The 16,964-nt window shown below is 41.0% G+C and overlaps 1 protein-coding gene across 1 annotated transcript in view; it reads left to right on the top strand.

The window, feature by feature from the left end:
- LMBRD1 (LMBR1 domain containing 1) overlaps positions 1-16,964 on the top strand; it is a gene marked incomplete in the record, with an annotated part of 250,015 nt that overhangs the window by 36,206 nt on the left and 196,845 nt on the right. Inside the window, 1 exon segment of the mRNA XM_056565826.1 lies at positions 8,211-8,305. Coding sequence (XP_056421801.1) covers positions 8,211-8,305 — 95 coding nt within the window.

The raw sequence follows: 16,964 nt of genomic DNA, 5'->3' as shown, positions 1-16,964 counted from the left end.
CCCATATAGAGAGAGATACATTTTTTTTGTTTTTGTTTTGAAGCATTAGTTATAAAAAAAAAATATAAAAAAAAAATAAATAAATAAAAATAAAAATAAAAAGGGGGGGGAGGTGAGTAGCCCATCAGGGTCCGGATAGCCTTTTTACCATAATTCAAATTATCTCTAAGGCTATGTTCACACTGTGGAATCTAGAGAAATTCCATCCGAGTGCGGCCACCGCCGACTGAATCAGTCGGCGCTAGGACCGCGCAGACATTGCTGTCCCAAATAGACGGCTATGTCTTCCACAAGTGGATCTGCCTGAAGAATGAGCCGGAAATTTAAAAGCAGATTTTCCATTCACAAATTCTGCCTAAAAAATTACTAAGTGTGAATTGGTGAACGGAAAGCCCATTCACTAGCTTGTACTTTTTAGTAAACAGAATTTCTGTCTGCAATTTCAAAGCGGAATTGAAGGCAGAAATTCCGTAGTGTGAACCTAGCCCGAACCTATTTTGTGTTTTACTCTGGTTATCTTTGTAATATTAAAATGTATTCGATTTAAAACATTTTAAATCTGACAAAAGTGCAAAAAATGAGCTCGGGCATCATCAGCGCTCCCATAAAAATAAATGGCGCGTGTGCTGTTGGTACTGTGCCATTTAAGGGGCCAGATGCTCTTGTATCAGGGCAGATTAAAGGAGTAGTCCAGTGGTGACTCAGTGGTGGGCAACTTATCCCCTATCCTAAGGATAGGGGATAAGTTGCAGATCGTGGGGGGTCCGACCGCTGGAGCCCCGACAGCCCGCGGGGCTCCAACTCTACAACTCTATGGCAGAGCCGAAGCGCTGCCTTCGGCAATCTCCAGCTCTGCCATAGAGATGTATTGAGGGGGCGTGTCGGCCGCCGCTTCGTGCGGAGGTCGACACCCGCTATCTGGGCGGAGAGCTGGGGCCCCGTACAGAGATCGCAGGGGGCCCCAGTGGTCGGACCCCCCGCGATCTCAAACTTATCCCCTATCCTTAGGATAGGGGATAAGTTTATCACCACTGGACTACCCCTTTAAAAATGCTCATTGTCAATCATAGTGCATATTCTGTGACTCCCAATGGATATACAGTTTGCTGTCTGAGCAAAACTTTACTCTGTCCTTTTGAGGAAGATCGGTTCACCTTGGCATGACTCATGCAAAATTTATCCATCTCCTTTAGTTCTTTTCTTTTTTTACTTTTTTTCAAATGCTGGAGCACAGAAATCTTATCAGATGAATCATGTCATTACTTCTCATCTACGCAGCACATATTGAAAATCCCTAATGTTGGATACATTATTTTATTTAAAATGTTAAAGATATTGAAGAGATAACATTGAATTACAATTGCTGAAAATCATTGAAATAATTGGATATTATAAAATATCCTTAAATGAACATATATTAAGTGAGTTTTTTTATTTTATTTTTTTTGTAGGACTACAGGGTTGAGGATGGTATGGGTGTGAGGTGTTAGTTTTATTTATATTTTATTTTTTTTTCAAAGCTTGGATTTCTATAAAAATGAAATAATTAAGTTAAAGTATAATAAAAGGGTTAAAGGAGTACTCCGATGCACCAACCAAAACATGCCACAATGTAGCCCATGAACGTACCTTTTAAACGACCCCTCTTTCATCTAAAATGGCCCAGCTGTTATTGTGTTATTGCTGCCCCAAGTTTCCGTTACTTCCGGGTTCTCTTCTTTCCACGCTCTGTAAAAAAAACTACTTCTCCCAGCATTCCCGCTCCTGATTTCCGCCCAGCTCCTGCCCTCCCCCTATAGCTCCCCTGCTCGGCCCCCTCCCTAAATTATAATATTGCACGCCCCCTCCTCTCCCACTTTTTTCCCTATCCCCGCCTCACAGTATACGTCCTACTCACATGGTCGCCGAGCTCCAATGAGATTTCGGCCGCCGCTGCGTGCGCACGCAGCTCAGCTCTGCGAATATATAAATAGATTACTGAGATGGGTGAGTGGCCGACTCGGGACTGGGAGGCAGGAAGAGCCCGCAGTGACTCACGGGAGCGATGAGTCACCAGGCGAAAATGGCGGCGGTGCCTAAGAAGCAGCGGTCCAGCGTCGTGGATTGAAGAAAAAGGAGCCAGCTTCTGGTCGGAGAAGAAATGCGGGAGAAGACCAGGAAAAGAGCCATAAGGATAAGGTAAGTAATTTACAATGTTATATAACTTTGTTTTAGGCTTAGTTTTCCCTTAAAAAAACGAGCATAGGAGTACTCCTTTAATGTTTTGCCAAGATGTACAACATATAAAAAGTTTTGAATCTGACAGTGCCCATTTAACATCGATATGGAGAATATATGATCTGATTTATAAAATTTTCAGACACTTTCATTTAAAAAAAAAAAAAAACATTTCTCATCATTTGTTACTCAATATAATCAAACATTGAAAACAGAATATTAGGAATTTTGCAAATTATTTAAAAAGTAAAATAACATTTTGATCTCTCACTCTGCTAAAATGAAAGGAAAACCTCTTCAGATTTGAAAATATGTAGATAAGGAAAGAGTCCCTATTTTTTGGTGTGCATGCCTAACTTTAGTTCACCGTACTCCCAGATATTCAGTAATTTCAGGTTCGTAAGGTTATCCAGAATTCAGTGATCCTGGCAAATTAACTTATCAGATTCCTTCTCTCTAGGCTCAATCTTTAACCCCTTAAGGACCAAGCCCATTTTGACCTTAAGGCCCAGGCCAATTTTTTTTTTTTGCATTTTTTTAATTTTATTTTTTTCCCCCCTTGCCTTCTAAAAATCGTAACTCTTTTCTATTTTCATCCACAGATTAGTATGAGGGCTTGTTTTTTGCACAAGCAGTTGTCCTTTTGTAATGTCATCACTTATTTTACCATAAAATGTATGCCGCAACCCAAAAAATACTATTTGTGTGGGGAAATTAAAAAGAAAACTGCAATTTTGGAAGGTTTCATTTTCACGCCATAAAAATGACGTGTTCTTTATTCTGTGGGTCAATACGATTAAAATGATACTCATAATTCATACTTTTCTATTGTTCCGCTTTAAAAGAAAAAAAAAATTGTAAGTTTAAAATCCCTCTATTTTGATGACCTAAAACTTTTCATTTTTATAAGCGGCGGTATGAGGGCTAATTTTTTGCGCCGTGATCTGCACTTTTTATTGATGCCATATTTGTGTGCATAAAAAAACTTTATACATTTTTAATTATATTTTTTTATATAAAATGGGATTAAAAAGCAGCAATTTTGGAAGGGTATTTTCACATATTTTTTTTTTTTTTTTTAAACTTATGTCCCCATAGGGGACTATTTATTTATAGCAATAAATTGATTGCTAATACTGTTCAATTCTATGAATAGTACATAGCACTGATCAGTATTATCGGCGATCTTCTGCTCTGGTCTGCTGGAAGGTAGATCAGAGCAGAAGGAGCCGGGAAGGGGGCGGAGGCAGGTGAGGGGACCTTCATCCGCCATGTTAGCTGATCTGATCCCCTGCGGCCGTGCCGCAGGTGGTCAGATACGACATAAAATGTAGCCGCACTGCCGCGCTCTGTATTGATCACGGCATCTGAGGGGCTAATGGCAGACATACGCGCGATCGTGGATCTCGGACATTACTGGTGGTTACAGCCGCATCAAGACGTACATTTATGTCCTTGGTCGTTAAGGGGTTAATATTTAATTGTCGTTGAGCTAGTGGGGGAAGAATATTTAATATGATGGCTACCATACACTGCACACGCTCAGAAATTATCCTGCTCTCTTATGTTCCCATTCGTTTTTAAAAAAAGCAGCAGCGTGGAGGACATAATGGAGTAGTACCCTTTCCTACCCCTCTTCCCTTCCCTCTCTTTATCCCTTCCGTACCCTATTTGTAGACTTGTGTTTTGTAACCTAATCTATCAGTTACCTGCCAGTCCATTTTATAAGGACAAGATAGAACTGAGCTGTTAAGTGTGGAAAGTGGAAAAGAAACATCAGTGTAATCCGATATTACTATTGATTTATGCAAAGTTAGTTGAGATGGCAGTGCCTATATGAAAAGCCATGAAGCTAACACTATAAATTTGCAGAGCTATTGTTTCTTATTGACAAAATGGCATAATACATTAATATAGAGATTTTTCAACAATGTAATCCATTTATTTATTGGTGAAATAGTTTAAACACAAATTACAATCCATGCAAAAAAGATTACTTTTTTTTAGGAAATGTTTGCTGTGAATAAGAGCAATATACAGTAGGGACTCATTAGGGATATAGGTTGAACGTGATGGAGTCTTTTTTTCAACCTTATGAACTATGTTACTAGAAACGGTACATAGTGTGTAGCAAATTGAATATATTAAGATGGATTGGTTCCTTGCAAGAGGATGGATTAGAAATGCAAACAATAGGGTAATCCTCCAGGAAGGTTTTTGGGTTGTTTTAATTTTATTTGTCCTACAAAAATGCTTTTGTCGCAATGAAAAATCCTGGCAGAAAGGGTCTCAGATGTGTTCCTTTTTGTTTTTTATTGATCCAAAGGGAAACTAAATAAAAACAATTCATCAATTGAGGCTAAAATAATTTCTTTAAGACTTCAGTAAATGGCAGATCTTGCCTGGAGTGAAAGGCAATCTTGAAGGCAATTCTGTTTACTCTCATATGAGGTTTATTTTCTGAATGTTTCTTTTCAATCTCTAAGATCAAATGTCAAATCCTTACAACTGTTAATGTGAAAAGCCATTTCTTCCATGATGCTTCGCTTTTAATCTCAACAGGCTTCTGTTTTGTGTATCCTCTGATTCTGAGATCGCTAACTGTAAAGACAATTAACACTTCCTAACAGTTACTTATGTGCACAGCACTGTAAGACTATACGATTTACCACTAGATACGGTACTTTTTTTGGGGGGTCAGAGGGATCTCATATTTAGCAAAAATGAATGTAGCAGCAGAAATGGCTAAACATGACAAACAACCCATGAGTAATTTAAAAACATTTCCCTCAACAACATTTCCCTTAATTGTCGTGCTGTGTGAGCTGTGGCCCCGTCCTGTGGAAAGCACACATGTTCTATATCCACATCATCCCGCTCCAATATTTCAACATACCGGTCGGAGATCACAGTATTGTTGCACCACATTCCTTAAATAAGTACTGGCGATCACTCCAGTCAGCAACTGCACACCAAACAGTTAAACAAAAAGAGTGGTGCAGTCGTTTACAGAGTTATCAAGTTTTATATTCAGCCCAATAGCAAAAATTCTGCTTGTTTACAGCTCCACAGATATGGAAGTGAGCCTCATCACTACTCGGAAAACCAGCTGCAGCAGAAACCTGTCCGGGAATTTTTGTACTCAGGCCTTTGCAGTTAGCATGATCTTTCTGGCTTAATTCTTAAGCTAACATCATTTTGGAAGTATGTAGTTTTAAATCCGCATACAAAATCCTCCTCCAACTCCGACTTTCTATCTCCAGTGCCATAGCATTCTTATGAGCAGAGCACCTTGGCCATTGCTGAAGGGATGCTCTTACGGTTTTCTAGTGTTCTAACTAACCTATGTCTGCCTGACTATTTTTCTTTTCAGTTTTGATCCAGTTGCCCTGTAGGTGAGAAATCCATAGCAAAACATTTACCAATCTGGTATTTTAAGTATGTACAGAAGGCTCTCTCTGTAACTATCACAAAACTGTTGTTCTCATATGCTTAAAGGGGTGCCCCAGTGGAAAACATTTTATTTTTAATTTTTCATAAACTGGTGCCAGAAATTTTAAAAGATTTGTAAATTGCTGTTTAAAAATCTTAATCCTTCCAGTACTTATCAGCTGCTGTATACTGCAGAGGAAGTTCTCCTTTTGAATTTCTTTCCAGTCTGACCGCAGTGCTCTGATGACACCTCTGTCAATGTCGGGAACTGTCTGGAGCAGGAGTGGTTTTCTATGGGGATTTGCTCCTGCTCTGGGCAGTTCCTGACACGGACAGAGGTGTCAGCAGAGAGCACTGTGGTCAGACAGTTTTTTTCTGTAGCATACAGTAGCTGATACTGGAAGGATTAAGATTTTTAAATAGAAGTCATTTACAAATCATTGGCACCAGATGATTTAAAAAATAAAATAAAACTAAATGTCCACTGGAGTACTCCTTTAACAACAACAGCCCCAATATTCACCTGTCTAACTCCTAATTGGTACTGAAAACTGTAGAGCCTATCCTACTGAATGAGACCTACCCCTGCTGCAGCCCATACAGTGCCCCCTCGAAATATGAGGGCTATTTATGTCCCACCCTGTACAATTGAGACCAGCTATTAAATGTAGCAGATATGTAGGGATGTAACCATGTCCTCCTATTAATTTTGGAAAAAGCTTATTTGTGTATGTGTTTATAGGGGCTTTAAAGATTGCAAGGATAAAAAGGTTCAGTACAATAGATATAGTTTATAGTAATTGCTTAATTGCTAAAAACACACACACTATTCAGAATAAAGCAACAAAGTAAAAATAAGTAAACAGGAAAGGATCAACAAGATATACAGACAGATGCAATCTGGAGGAGTCCCTTTTTGTTGAATTGAAAGGAGCTTTGGTCTGAATAGAGATGGGAAGGCCTAGAGAAAAAAAAATTCATTTTGTGGATGTATGTAATTTTTTCATTATGGAGATATGTTGGCGACAATATAAACAATATTTAACATTTACAAATAGGAACACATTATTCTTGATAAACAAAAATCTTAAAATATCTCCAATAACCAACAAACCTTAGATTAATTGCGTTCACAGAAGGATTTAGCACTAATGTCGGAAATATATCTATAATGGGGTGCTGAGGTATCAGTGCATGACCCCTGTTAAAGGGGTTCTCCGGTGCTTAAACATCTTATCCCCTATCCAAAGGATAGGGGTTAAGATGCCTGATCGCGGGAGTCCCGCGGCTGGGGACCCCCGGGATCATGCACGCGGCACCCCGTTTGTAATCAGTCCCCGGAGCGTGTTCGCTCCGGGTCTGATTACGGGCGACTACAAGGCAGACGGCGTGTGACGTCACGCTCCGCCCCGCAATGCAAGCCTACGGGAGGGGGCGTGATGGCTATTGCACCCCTCCCGTAGGCTTGCATTGAGGGGCGGAGCGTGACGTTACACGCCGGTGCAGGCCTGACATCACACGCCGCCTGCCCTGTAGTCGCCGGTAATCAGACGCAGAGCGAACACGCTTTGGGGACTGATTACAAACGGGGTGCCGCGTGCATGATCCCGGGGGTCCCCAGCGGCGGGACTCCCGCGATCAGGCATCTATCCCCTATCCTTTGGATAGGGGATAAGATGTTTAAGCACCGGAGAACCCCTTTAATTTCATTGATCTAAACGTATTCGGTTAGTTACTATATTTCTGTCATTTTAGGAGCATATTTTTGTGTTTTAGACTGAAAAGTACAGCAGACTAATCTTTAGTTCAAGAGGTAACTTTCGTATGCTTGGAAAATGTAGTCACTAGCTGACTAGGTTCGGGCCATTTAAATTAATAAATAGGGCCCATGGCTGGCATCTCATTTTGAGACACTTCCCATTGTGCATGAAATGGCCAAATCTTGAATGCAAATATTGTAGTGGGCCAGGGACTGGTATGCTCCTCCTTGGTAAGCTCCCTATTCTCAGTCATGCTTTGGGCCTTTTGTATCCCTATACTTGTGTGCTCTCTCCTTACTAGAAGACACCCGGCCTCCTTATCATGATGAAAGAAACCTTTCCTCATTCCTTGTTAAACAGTTCGACCCACTGTTAGAATGTGTAAATTAAAATGATGGCGTTAAAATCAACAGATGTGGTGGATGGGGAGGGGCACCTGGATGTGTGATGTTGGGCGGATTAGCGCGTGTGTGACGAAGTCAAATTCTAGGTTGAATTTGTCAATTTCTGTTGCCCTTATATATATTTTTTCTTTTAGACTGCATTCACACACCAGATCCTCTGTGGATCTGAAGTTGGGAAATCAGCTATTGTGGTTTTTACTAAGCAATTCTTATGTATTTTGATTGCGCTAAATTTGCAGCGAATCCTGTGTGTGTGATGGCCCAAATTAATCAAAACTGTCTAAGGGTGCAAATATTGTAATATATGCTATTATGCAGAGGTAGACAATTGTAAACCGCTTACAATATTTTGACTCCTGCTTTATTGATTTCCCTTTTTGTGTGTTTTCTTATTTAGCCTTTTACTCCATTATCCTGTTCTGCGTATTTATGTGGATACCATTTGTATATTTTTACTATGAAGAAAAGGATGAGGACAGGACCCATTGTTCAGTAAGTTTAATATTTTTTTTTCCTGTATTTACAGGCTAACATGCTATTATTATAAATAAATTTGCTGATTTATTAAAAAATCTAATTGAAATCAAATGTATTTCATGTTGATAACTGAGCAGATTATTTTTCAATGTTTATATACCACAGATGTCTTTAATAAAGTCCCAGATAAATGTACAGTTGGCACAGAGTAATGTAAAAATCATATTTTTCTTGCTCTGGTCCCTCTGAGCTGTTAATCTTATATTACTGGTCCCCACTCAATTCTGATAGTTCCCGTGACACATCCGCCCTACAGGAACTGCCTGCTCAGTAAGTCCCTGACCAAGGCCCCCCATCCATGAGCCAACAAGCAAAGGCTGTTTGTCCGATGTACTCCAGTTGCTCTTAAATTAATTGGATGACCTTTCATCTTAAAGGGCTATTCCAAAGAATAAGTATTTAAAGGTGTCCATCCAGGGTTGCAGTTAAACATTGAGAGAGAGAAAAAAAAAAAACGCACTGTACTCGCCTTCCACTGGTTTCACACTACCACTGTGCTGTTTCTGTTGACATGAAGAATATGCCAACCAATAAATATATATTCATGGCCGTAAATGTTGGCACCCCTGACATTTTTCAAGAAAATGAAGTATTTCTCATAGAAAAGGATTGCAGTAACACATGTTTTGCTATACAGTTGTTTATTCCCTTTGTGTGTACTGGAACTAAACCAAAAAAGGCAGGGGAAAAAAAGCAAATTGGACATAATGTCACACCAAACTCCAAAAATGGGCTGAACAAAATGATTGGCACCCTTTCAAAACTGTGGAAAAATAAGATTGTTTCAAGCATGTTATGCTCCTTTAAACTCGCCTGGGCAAGTAACAGGTGTGGGCAATATAAAAAACACACCTGAAAGCAGATAAAAAGAATAGAAGTTCACGTAGTCTTTGCATTGTGTGCCACATTATGCATGGACAACAGAAAGAGAAGAGAACGATCTGAGGACTGGAGAACCCAAATTTTGGAAAAATATCAACAATCTCTAGGTTACAAGTCCATCTCCAGAGATCTAGATTTGCCTTTGTCCACAGTGCACAACATTATCAAGAAGTTTGCAACCCATGGCACTGTAACTAATCTTCCTGGGCGTGGACGGAAGAGAAAAATGTATGAAAGGTGTCAACGCAGGATAGTCTGGGTGGTGGATAAACTGTCCTAAACAAGTTCCAAAGATATTCAAGCTGTTTTGCAGGCTCAGGGAGCATCAGTGTCAGCGCAAACTATCCATTGACATTTAAATGAAATGAAACTCTATGGCAGGAGACGCAGGAGGACCCCACTGCTTACACAGAGGCATAAAAAAAGACTACCGTTTGCCAAAATGAACTTGAGTTAGCCAAAATCCTTTCGGGAAAATGTCTTGTGATGAGACCAAGATAGAGCTTTTTGGTAAAGCACATCATTCTACTGTTTACCAAAAATGGAATGAGGCCTACAAAGTACCTACTGTAGGTACTGTACACAGTACCTACAGTGAAATATGGTTGAGGTTCAATGACTTTTTGGGGTTGTTTTGCTGCCTCTGGCACTGGGTGCCTTGAATGTATACAAGGCATCATGAAATCTGAGGATTACCAACGGATTTTGGGTCGCACTGTACAGCCCAGTGTCAGAAAGCTGGGTTTGCGTCCGAGATCTTGGGTCTTCCAGCAGGACAATGACTCCAAACATACGTCAAAAACCACCCATAAATGAATGGCAACAAAGCGCTGGAGAGTTCTGAACTGGGCAGCAATGAGTCCAGATCTAAATCCCATTGAACACCTGTAGAGAGATCTTAGCTGTTGGGAAAAGGCGCCCTCCGAATAAGAGAGACCTGAAGTAGTTTGCAAAGGAAGAGTGGTCCAACATTCCGGCTGAGAGGTGTAAGAAGCTTATTGATGGTTATAGGAAGCGACTGATTTCAGTTATTTTTTCCAAAGGGTGTGCAACCAAATATTAAGTTAAGGGTGCCAATAATTTTGTCCAGCCCATTTTTGGAGTTTGGTGTGACTTTATATCCAGTTTGCTTTTTCCTCCCTTTTTTTGTTTGTTTAGTTCCAATACACACAAAGGGAATAAACACGTGTATAGCAAAAAGTGTTACTGGAATCCTTTTCTGTGAATAATACTTCATTTTCTTGTGTGTGTGTGTATAATAAAAATATATAATATATATATTTATTATGATTTTTTTATTTTATTTTATTTTTTTACACCGCCCCAAGCCATATACACAAAAAAAGGCGTGGCTTCCCAACCTGACCTATTTTACTATTGAGTTCACCGAAAATCCTGTGAATAAATGGCTGGACATTTTCACCTAGAAATGGGTGGTCAGAAAATGTTCCCGACTTGTAAATCTGTGAATCCCCATAGTATATAGAGAGGAATCCTGCAAGTCTGAAACATTTCACACTAGTAAAAACTAGGGATTTACCGATAATATCTGCTGATAATCACGATTTTGGACATTATCTGTATCAGCAATTACCATGCCGATAATGACACGCCCAACCCCCCACGCCCCGCCCTGCCTCCCCGGCCAGAGATCACCGCCGCTGCGCCTGCCCCATTTCCTCCCCCCATCCCCGGTTCCCATGGTCCGCGCTACTTCTGGCTCCTGCAACGTCCTGTGCGCTGCGCAATGACGTGTGACGTCCTCAACGCGATGTCACCGTCAGTGTGCACAGTGACGGCTCAGGACGATGCCGGAGCCAGAAGTAGCCCGGGCCCTGGGAACAGGTAATTATAAAACCGGGGATGGGGGAGGCAATGGGGCAGTGGTTGGACTAGGGAGGACATCAGGACAGGTAGGGGGAAAGAAGCGGGCTGCGGTGGTCTCTGGCCCTGCAAAAGCCGCTGCAGTTCAATGATTTTAAGCGGGCGCTTTACCTCAATGATCTGCGGGGCCGGGGAGGGGGGGGGGGGGGTAATAGCCGATAACTTATACAGGAATATCGTATAAATTATCGGCTATCAGCCTGAAAGGTCTCAGATTATCTTATCGGCCCTAAAAAATCGATATCGGTCGATCCCTAGTAAAAACCCAACACTCTTAGTAAATGAGGGCCACAATGTTCATGTGAGTATTTTGAACTACATACAGTACAGTGTTACTTACAGTGCGAAAAAACATTTTTACTGCTGTAGTCAATTAGTCCTTATGTTTTATTAAAATACATTTTAGTATGATAAAAAAGTGACATACATTTTTTTTTTTCTTCTCCTTTGTCTTCTCAACTAACATGAAACACTTTGTAGATTAATGTGCTGTTTTTATTTATTTATTTTTTGGTTGTTCATCAGTGAAAATCTTAAAGCATGCGGAGCTTGTGCACAAAATACATTTCTGTCAATCTTTGTGTCAACGATTATCTTAAAGACAGGTCTTTACGTGAACCTCTCAACAGAATGCTATTATGGCATGCTGAATTGGCATAATTGTGGAATAGTGATCACAGGGGAGACTTGCACTTGCTATGCTTTAATGAGAATTGTCAATTCGGTAGTGTTAATGCTTCAGTAATAATTTATAAATTGTTAAGTCAACATTGTGCATCCACTGATAAGTGAACTTTATATTAAAATGTAAGAGCAGTAATGTAGAACATTTCTGATGTAAGTTGTAGATAACTTCAGCCCAAGACTATAATAGCCATAGGGTGTGCATAAAATGAATGTTATATATCTTTATAAAAGGTTCATCAGACCAGACCACTGTTTTCTATTACTCTGTTGTCCAGATCCATATGGTTGAGTTTACACTCCATTCCCACCCTGTCACCAGTGTATGTTGAGATAATGGCAAAAAGGTATGCCAACATATACAACCATGTACCTGCAGCCGACCCACACACTTTAACAGGCTGAACATAGTCTGCTAGTGACTGATTTTCGTTAATTTCCTAATTGTATGCTTTTATTTTCTCAATTACACTTTTGAGTCCCTCCAAAATTAAATTATGTTTAAAGGGGTATGCCAGTGGAAAACTTTTTTTTTTTTTTTTTTTTTTTTTAAATCAACTAGTGCCTGAAATTTAAAAAGATTAGTAAATTACTTATATTTAATAATCTTAATCCTTCCAGTACTTACAACAACAAAAAATGTGGTCTCAAATGGCTGGAGGTGCTCAACCCCAAATGCAGTTGTGCATATATACTGGGGGAGCAGATCCTGCCCTTGTAGTCTGTTGCTAGGGGCGATCCCCAGCATAAAAATAAAAATGTATACAATGGAGGATGCCTGCAGCGGACTACAAGTGCCTTCCAGTACTTATCAGTTGCTGGATGCTCCACAGGAAGTTTTATTTCATTCTGGAATTCTTTTCAGTCTGACCACTGTGCTCTCTGCTGACACCTCTGTCCAGAGCAGGAGAGGTTTGCTATGAGGATTTGCTTGTACTCTGGACAGTTCCTGAAATGGACAGAGGTGTCAGCAGAGAGCACTGTGGTCAGACTAAAAAGAATTCTAGAAAGACCTACAACTTCCTGTGGAACATACAGCAGCTAAGTACTGGAAGTGTTAAGATTTTTAAATTGAAGTGATGTACAAATCTGTTTTAACTTTCTGTTAGGCTGGGCTCACACTACGATTTGAACTACGGTTCCCGTATACGGCTGGGAGGAGGGGTGGGCGGGGCTTAATCGCGGCTCCCGCACTCAGCTGTATTCGGGAACCGTAGTTAATGTATGTCTATGAGCCGACGGGAGTGAACCACAGCCTCCGGTCGGCTGCTTTTTCGGCCGTATGCGGTTTCCCGACCGCAGGCAAAAACTTGGTCGACCACGTTTTTGCCTGCGGTTGGGAAACCGCATACGGCCTAAAAAGCAGCTGCAGATGCTGTCATCTGTATTAATCACTGCATCTTAGGGGTTAATGGTGGACATCCGAGCGATCGCAGATGTCGGCTATTCCTGGTCAGTCCCTGGCTGCTATCAGCAGCCGGAACCTGCCACGAGCATCGCTCTGATGCTCGCGGTCATTTACAGGATGTAAATGTTCGTCCTGGTGTGTTAAATACCATCTCACAAGGACATACATTTGCATCTCGTGTCGTTAAGGGGTTAATGGAGCATTATTTGTAGAATGTTAATTATAATATTTGACAACATCTACACTTTTATTCCCCTTTAAATTATTGGTAATTTATAGACCATTTTGTTTCTGCATTAAATTATGTGAACATGGATTTTATTTAATCGATCACCAACTCTGTGTAGCCTTAGGCCACCTTTATAAAAAAAAAAAAAAAAAAAAAAAAAAAAATCCATGTTCTATAGCAAGGTTACCACATATTAATGGCTTTTTCGCACAAGAGCAAAAGTACACTGGATGAGGATGCCCTCAAGGCTTGGCTAAAGTAAAATGAAACCGTAAGATTGCAAACTTAGAATACAATTAAACAAAATTTTAAATATATTAACCCCTTAAAGGACAACTGTAGTGGTACACATTTATATATGCCCGTGCCCAGGCCTCAAAAATAAACACAATAAACTTATACATACCTTCCTACGAGCCCCCGTTGGTCCGACACAGGTCTCGCGGTCCGGCAGTGCTGACGTCATTCCACTTCCTGGGGACGGGGATGCCGCAGAGCCGTCGGCGTATCACCGGCCATAGCGATGTCCCGCCGCTGCCTATGATAGGCTGAGCCCACTGTCATGTAAGAAGCCGGCCAGAGCTCCTTACATGACAGTGAATTCAGCCTATGACCGACCGGAGCGGGACATCACTATGGCCGGTGATACGCCGACGGCTCTGCGGCGTCCCCGTCCCCAAGTGGAATGAAGTCAGCACTGCCGGACCGTGAGGCCTGTGCCGGACCAACGGGGATATGTAGGAAGGTATGTATGAGTTTATTTTGTTTATTTTTGAGGCACGGGCATATATAAATGTGTACCATTACAGTTGTCCTTTAAGGACCAGGCCCATTTTATTTTTGAATTTTCAATTATTTTATTTTTTTTTCCTCTGCGCCTTCTAAAAATTATAACTCTTCACTTATTTTACCATAAAATGTACGGCGCAACCCAAAAAATAATTGTGCGGAAAACCACAATTTTTAGCAAATTTTGGAAGGTTTTGTTTTCACGCTGTACATATTAAAGGGGTAGTCCAGTGGTGAAAAACTTATCCCCTATCCTAAGGATAGGGGATAAGTTTGAGATCGCGGGGGGTCCGACCGCTGGGGCCCCCTGCGATCTCTCTGTACGGGGCCCCGGCTCTCCACCGAGATAGCGGGTGTCGACCCCCGCACGAGGCGGCGGCCGACACGCCCCCTCAATACATCTCTATGGCAGAGCCGGAGATTGCCGAACGCAGCGCTTCGGCTCTGCCATAGAGTTGTATTGAGGGGGCGTGTCGGCCGCCGCCTCGTGCGGAGGTCGACATGCCCCCTTCCCGTGGGCTGTCGGGGCTCCGTACAGGAGATCGCAGGGGGCCCCAGCGGTCGGACCCCCCGCGATCTGCAACTTATCCCCTATCCTTAGGATAGGGGATAAGTTGCTCACCACTGAATCACCACTGGACTACTCCTTTAAAGTAAAAATGACATATGTTCTTTATTCTGTGGGTCAGTACGCTTAAAATGATACCCATGTTATATGCTTTTCTATAATTGTACCTCTTTAAAAAAACTCAAACTATTTTAACAATATTTTGACCACCTATAGCTTTCTAATTTTTCTGTAATACGGGGCTGTGTGAGGGCTCATTTTTGGCGCCGTGATCTTTAGTTTTTATCGATTACCTCTTTTTGTTTCGGTTTTACTTTTTATTAAAGGGTACCTCTCATCAAAAAAACTTTTGATATATTATAGATTAATGTATGCAGAATAACTTTCCAATAGCATATTATAAAAAAATATGCTTCTTTCTATTTAATTTTCCACTTTGAAGAAATGACCACTAGGGGTCTCCCTACCAGTCCTAGCAGCAAGCATTTCAGACTCATGCTGGAGTTCTAAACACTACGAGCTGCCAGTCTGCTTTGTTCACAAAGGAGAACACTCAGAGCTGCCAGCCTGCTTTGTTCACAGCCTGTTTAGCTGTGAACAAAGCAGGCTGGCAGCTCTGAGTGTTTAGGACTCCAGCATGAGTCAGAAATGCTTGCTGACAGGACTGATCGGGAAAAATACCCGTGGATATATTTTCACGCTTTGGGGATACAGTCGTGAAAAGGGTTTAGAACCACTGCTCTAGGGGTCTGTTCACATTTATAGCCTTAATTTAAAGTATCTTTTGTGGTGTATGTGTGAAATGACTGCCTCTGACAGGTACCATATAGATATAGATTGCAAACTTCTTCCATAAAAGAATTATGGAGGCCACTGTGATCTTGGGAACTTTCAGTGCAGCAGAACATTTATTTGTTAATTTTGTACTGTTCTTCAGACCTTTTGCCTCCACACGATCCTGTTGTAGCTCTACAGGCAGCTTTCTCCTCCTCATGGCTTTATTTTTGCTCTGATGTTCACTGTCAGCTATGAGACCTTATATTGACCGGTCTGTCTTTTCGAAATCATGTCAAATCCGCAGATTTTGGTGTGTTGATTTTTTTTTTTTTTTTTTTTTTTTTTTTTTTTACAAGAATATCTAATGTTGAATGCAGAATGATGCCAGTCTCTGATTAAAACTTTTGACTGGTCTCTATGACATGTCTAAAGTTTTCTAAAATCAGTTAAACTTTGAAGGGAAACTGACAGTGGCTTCATCTGCACTAAATCCAATACAATCGGTTATAGTGAGGATGAACCGAATTACAATAAAGTATCACTTGCCCAGATCTGCTATCCTGTTCCTAGATCTGTATGAGTTAGGTCCTGCCCCATTTCACAAAGCCAGCCATTTCCACACTAGCAATGGAAGCGAATATAACATCTCTAGAACGGAACCGCAGATCTAAGTGATACCTCATTGTAATCCTGTTCTCTCGTACTATAACCCGGTGTATTGGGTTTAATGTGGGTGAGCACACGGTTAGTTCTCTTTTAAATAAGTATGCTGGAGTAAGATGTGCTAGGTTGCAGTCCTCTCAGTAAATTTGATGCATTTCTCTCATTGTCTATGTGCCAGACTTTGACATTTTATTCTAGCTATTAGCTGGAGAACAGTTCTGCCATGATTTACAATGCCAGGCCAGTTCTAGCTTTTTTGATGCCTGAGGCAAAAACTGAATTTGCAATTTTCCAACCCCCATTGCTAATCTTTTTTATTGATGATTTTCAAAGTGTATTGTATACTCCTTTATACTAGTACTACAGTTACTAAATAACTACTGTGTTCCCAGTCCTGACTGCCTTGCTTTCCACGTCTATCCAGCTGCCATTTGCTGGTCATGAAATAAAATGGAGCGAACAGTACAAAAAAGATGAGGGGAGTGGAGTGTAGCAGAAGATGCCAGACAGTTTGGTTTACGGCTACTCTACTGAACAAGCCACCCCTCAGGGACTCTGCAATCTGCCCCCGGAGGAGAGACAAACTTTTCTCATGGCAGATATGGCTCTGTTTATACCAATTTCTGCTGGTATAAATTATGCTAAATCTTCCAGATTGTGGGAGATTGCACCCCTTTCAGTTAAAAGAATAAATGCCAGTAAATTCTTTATTCCTTATGCCCGTGCTGAC

Source organism: Hyla sarda, chromosome 3 (assembly GCF_029499605.1).
Source record: "Hyla sarda isolate aHylSar1 chromosome 3, aHylSar1.hap1, whole genome shotgun sequence".
NCBI lineage: Eukaryota > Metazoa > Chordata > Amphibia > Anura > Hylidae > Hyla > Hyla sarda.
The sequence above is the reverse complement of the archived record's forward strand: the minus strand, read 5'-3'. Positions and strand labels throughout refer to the sequence as shown.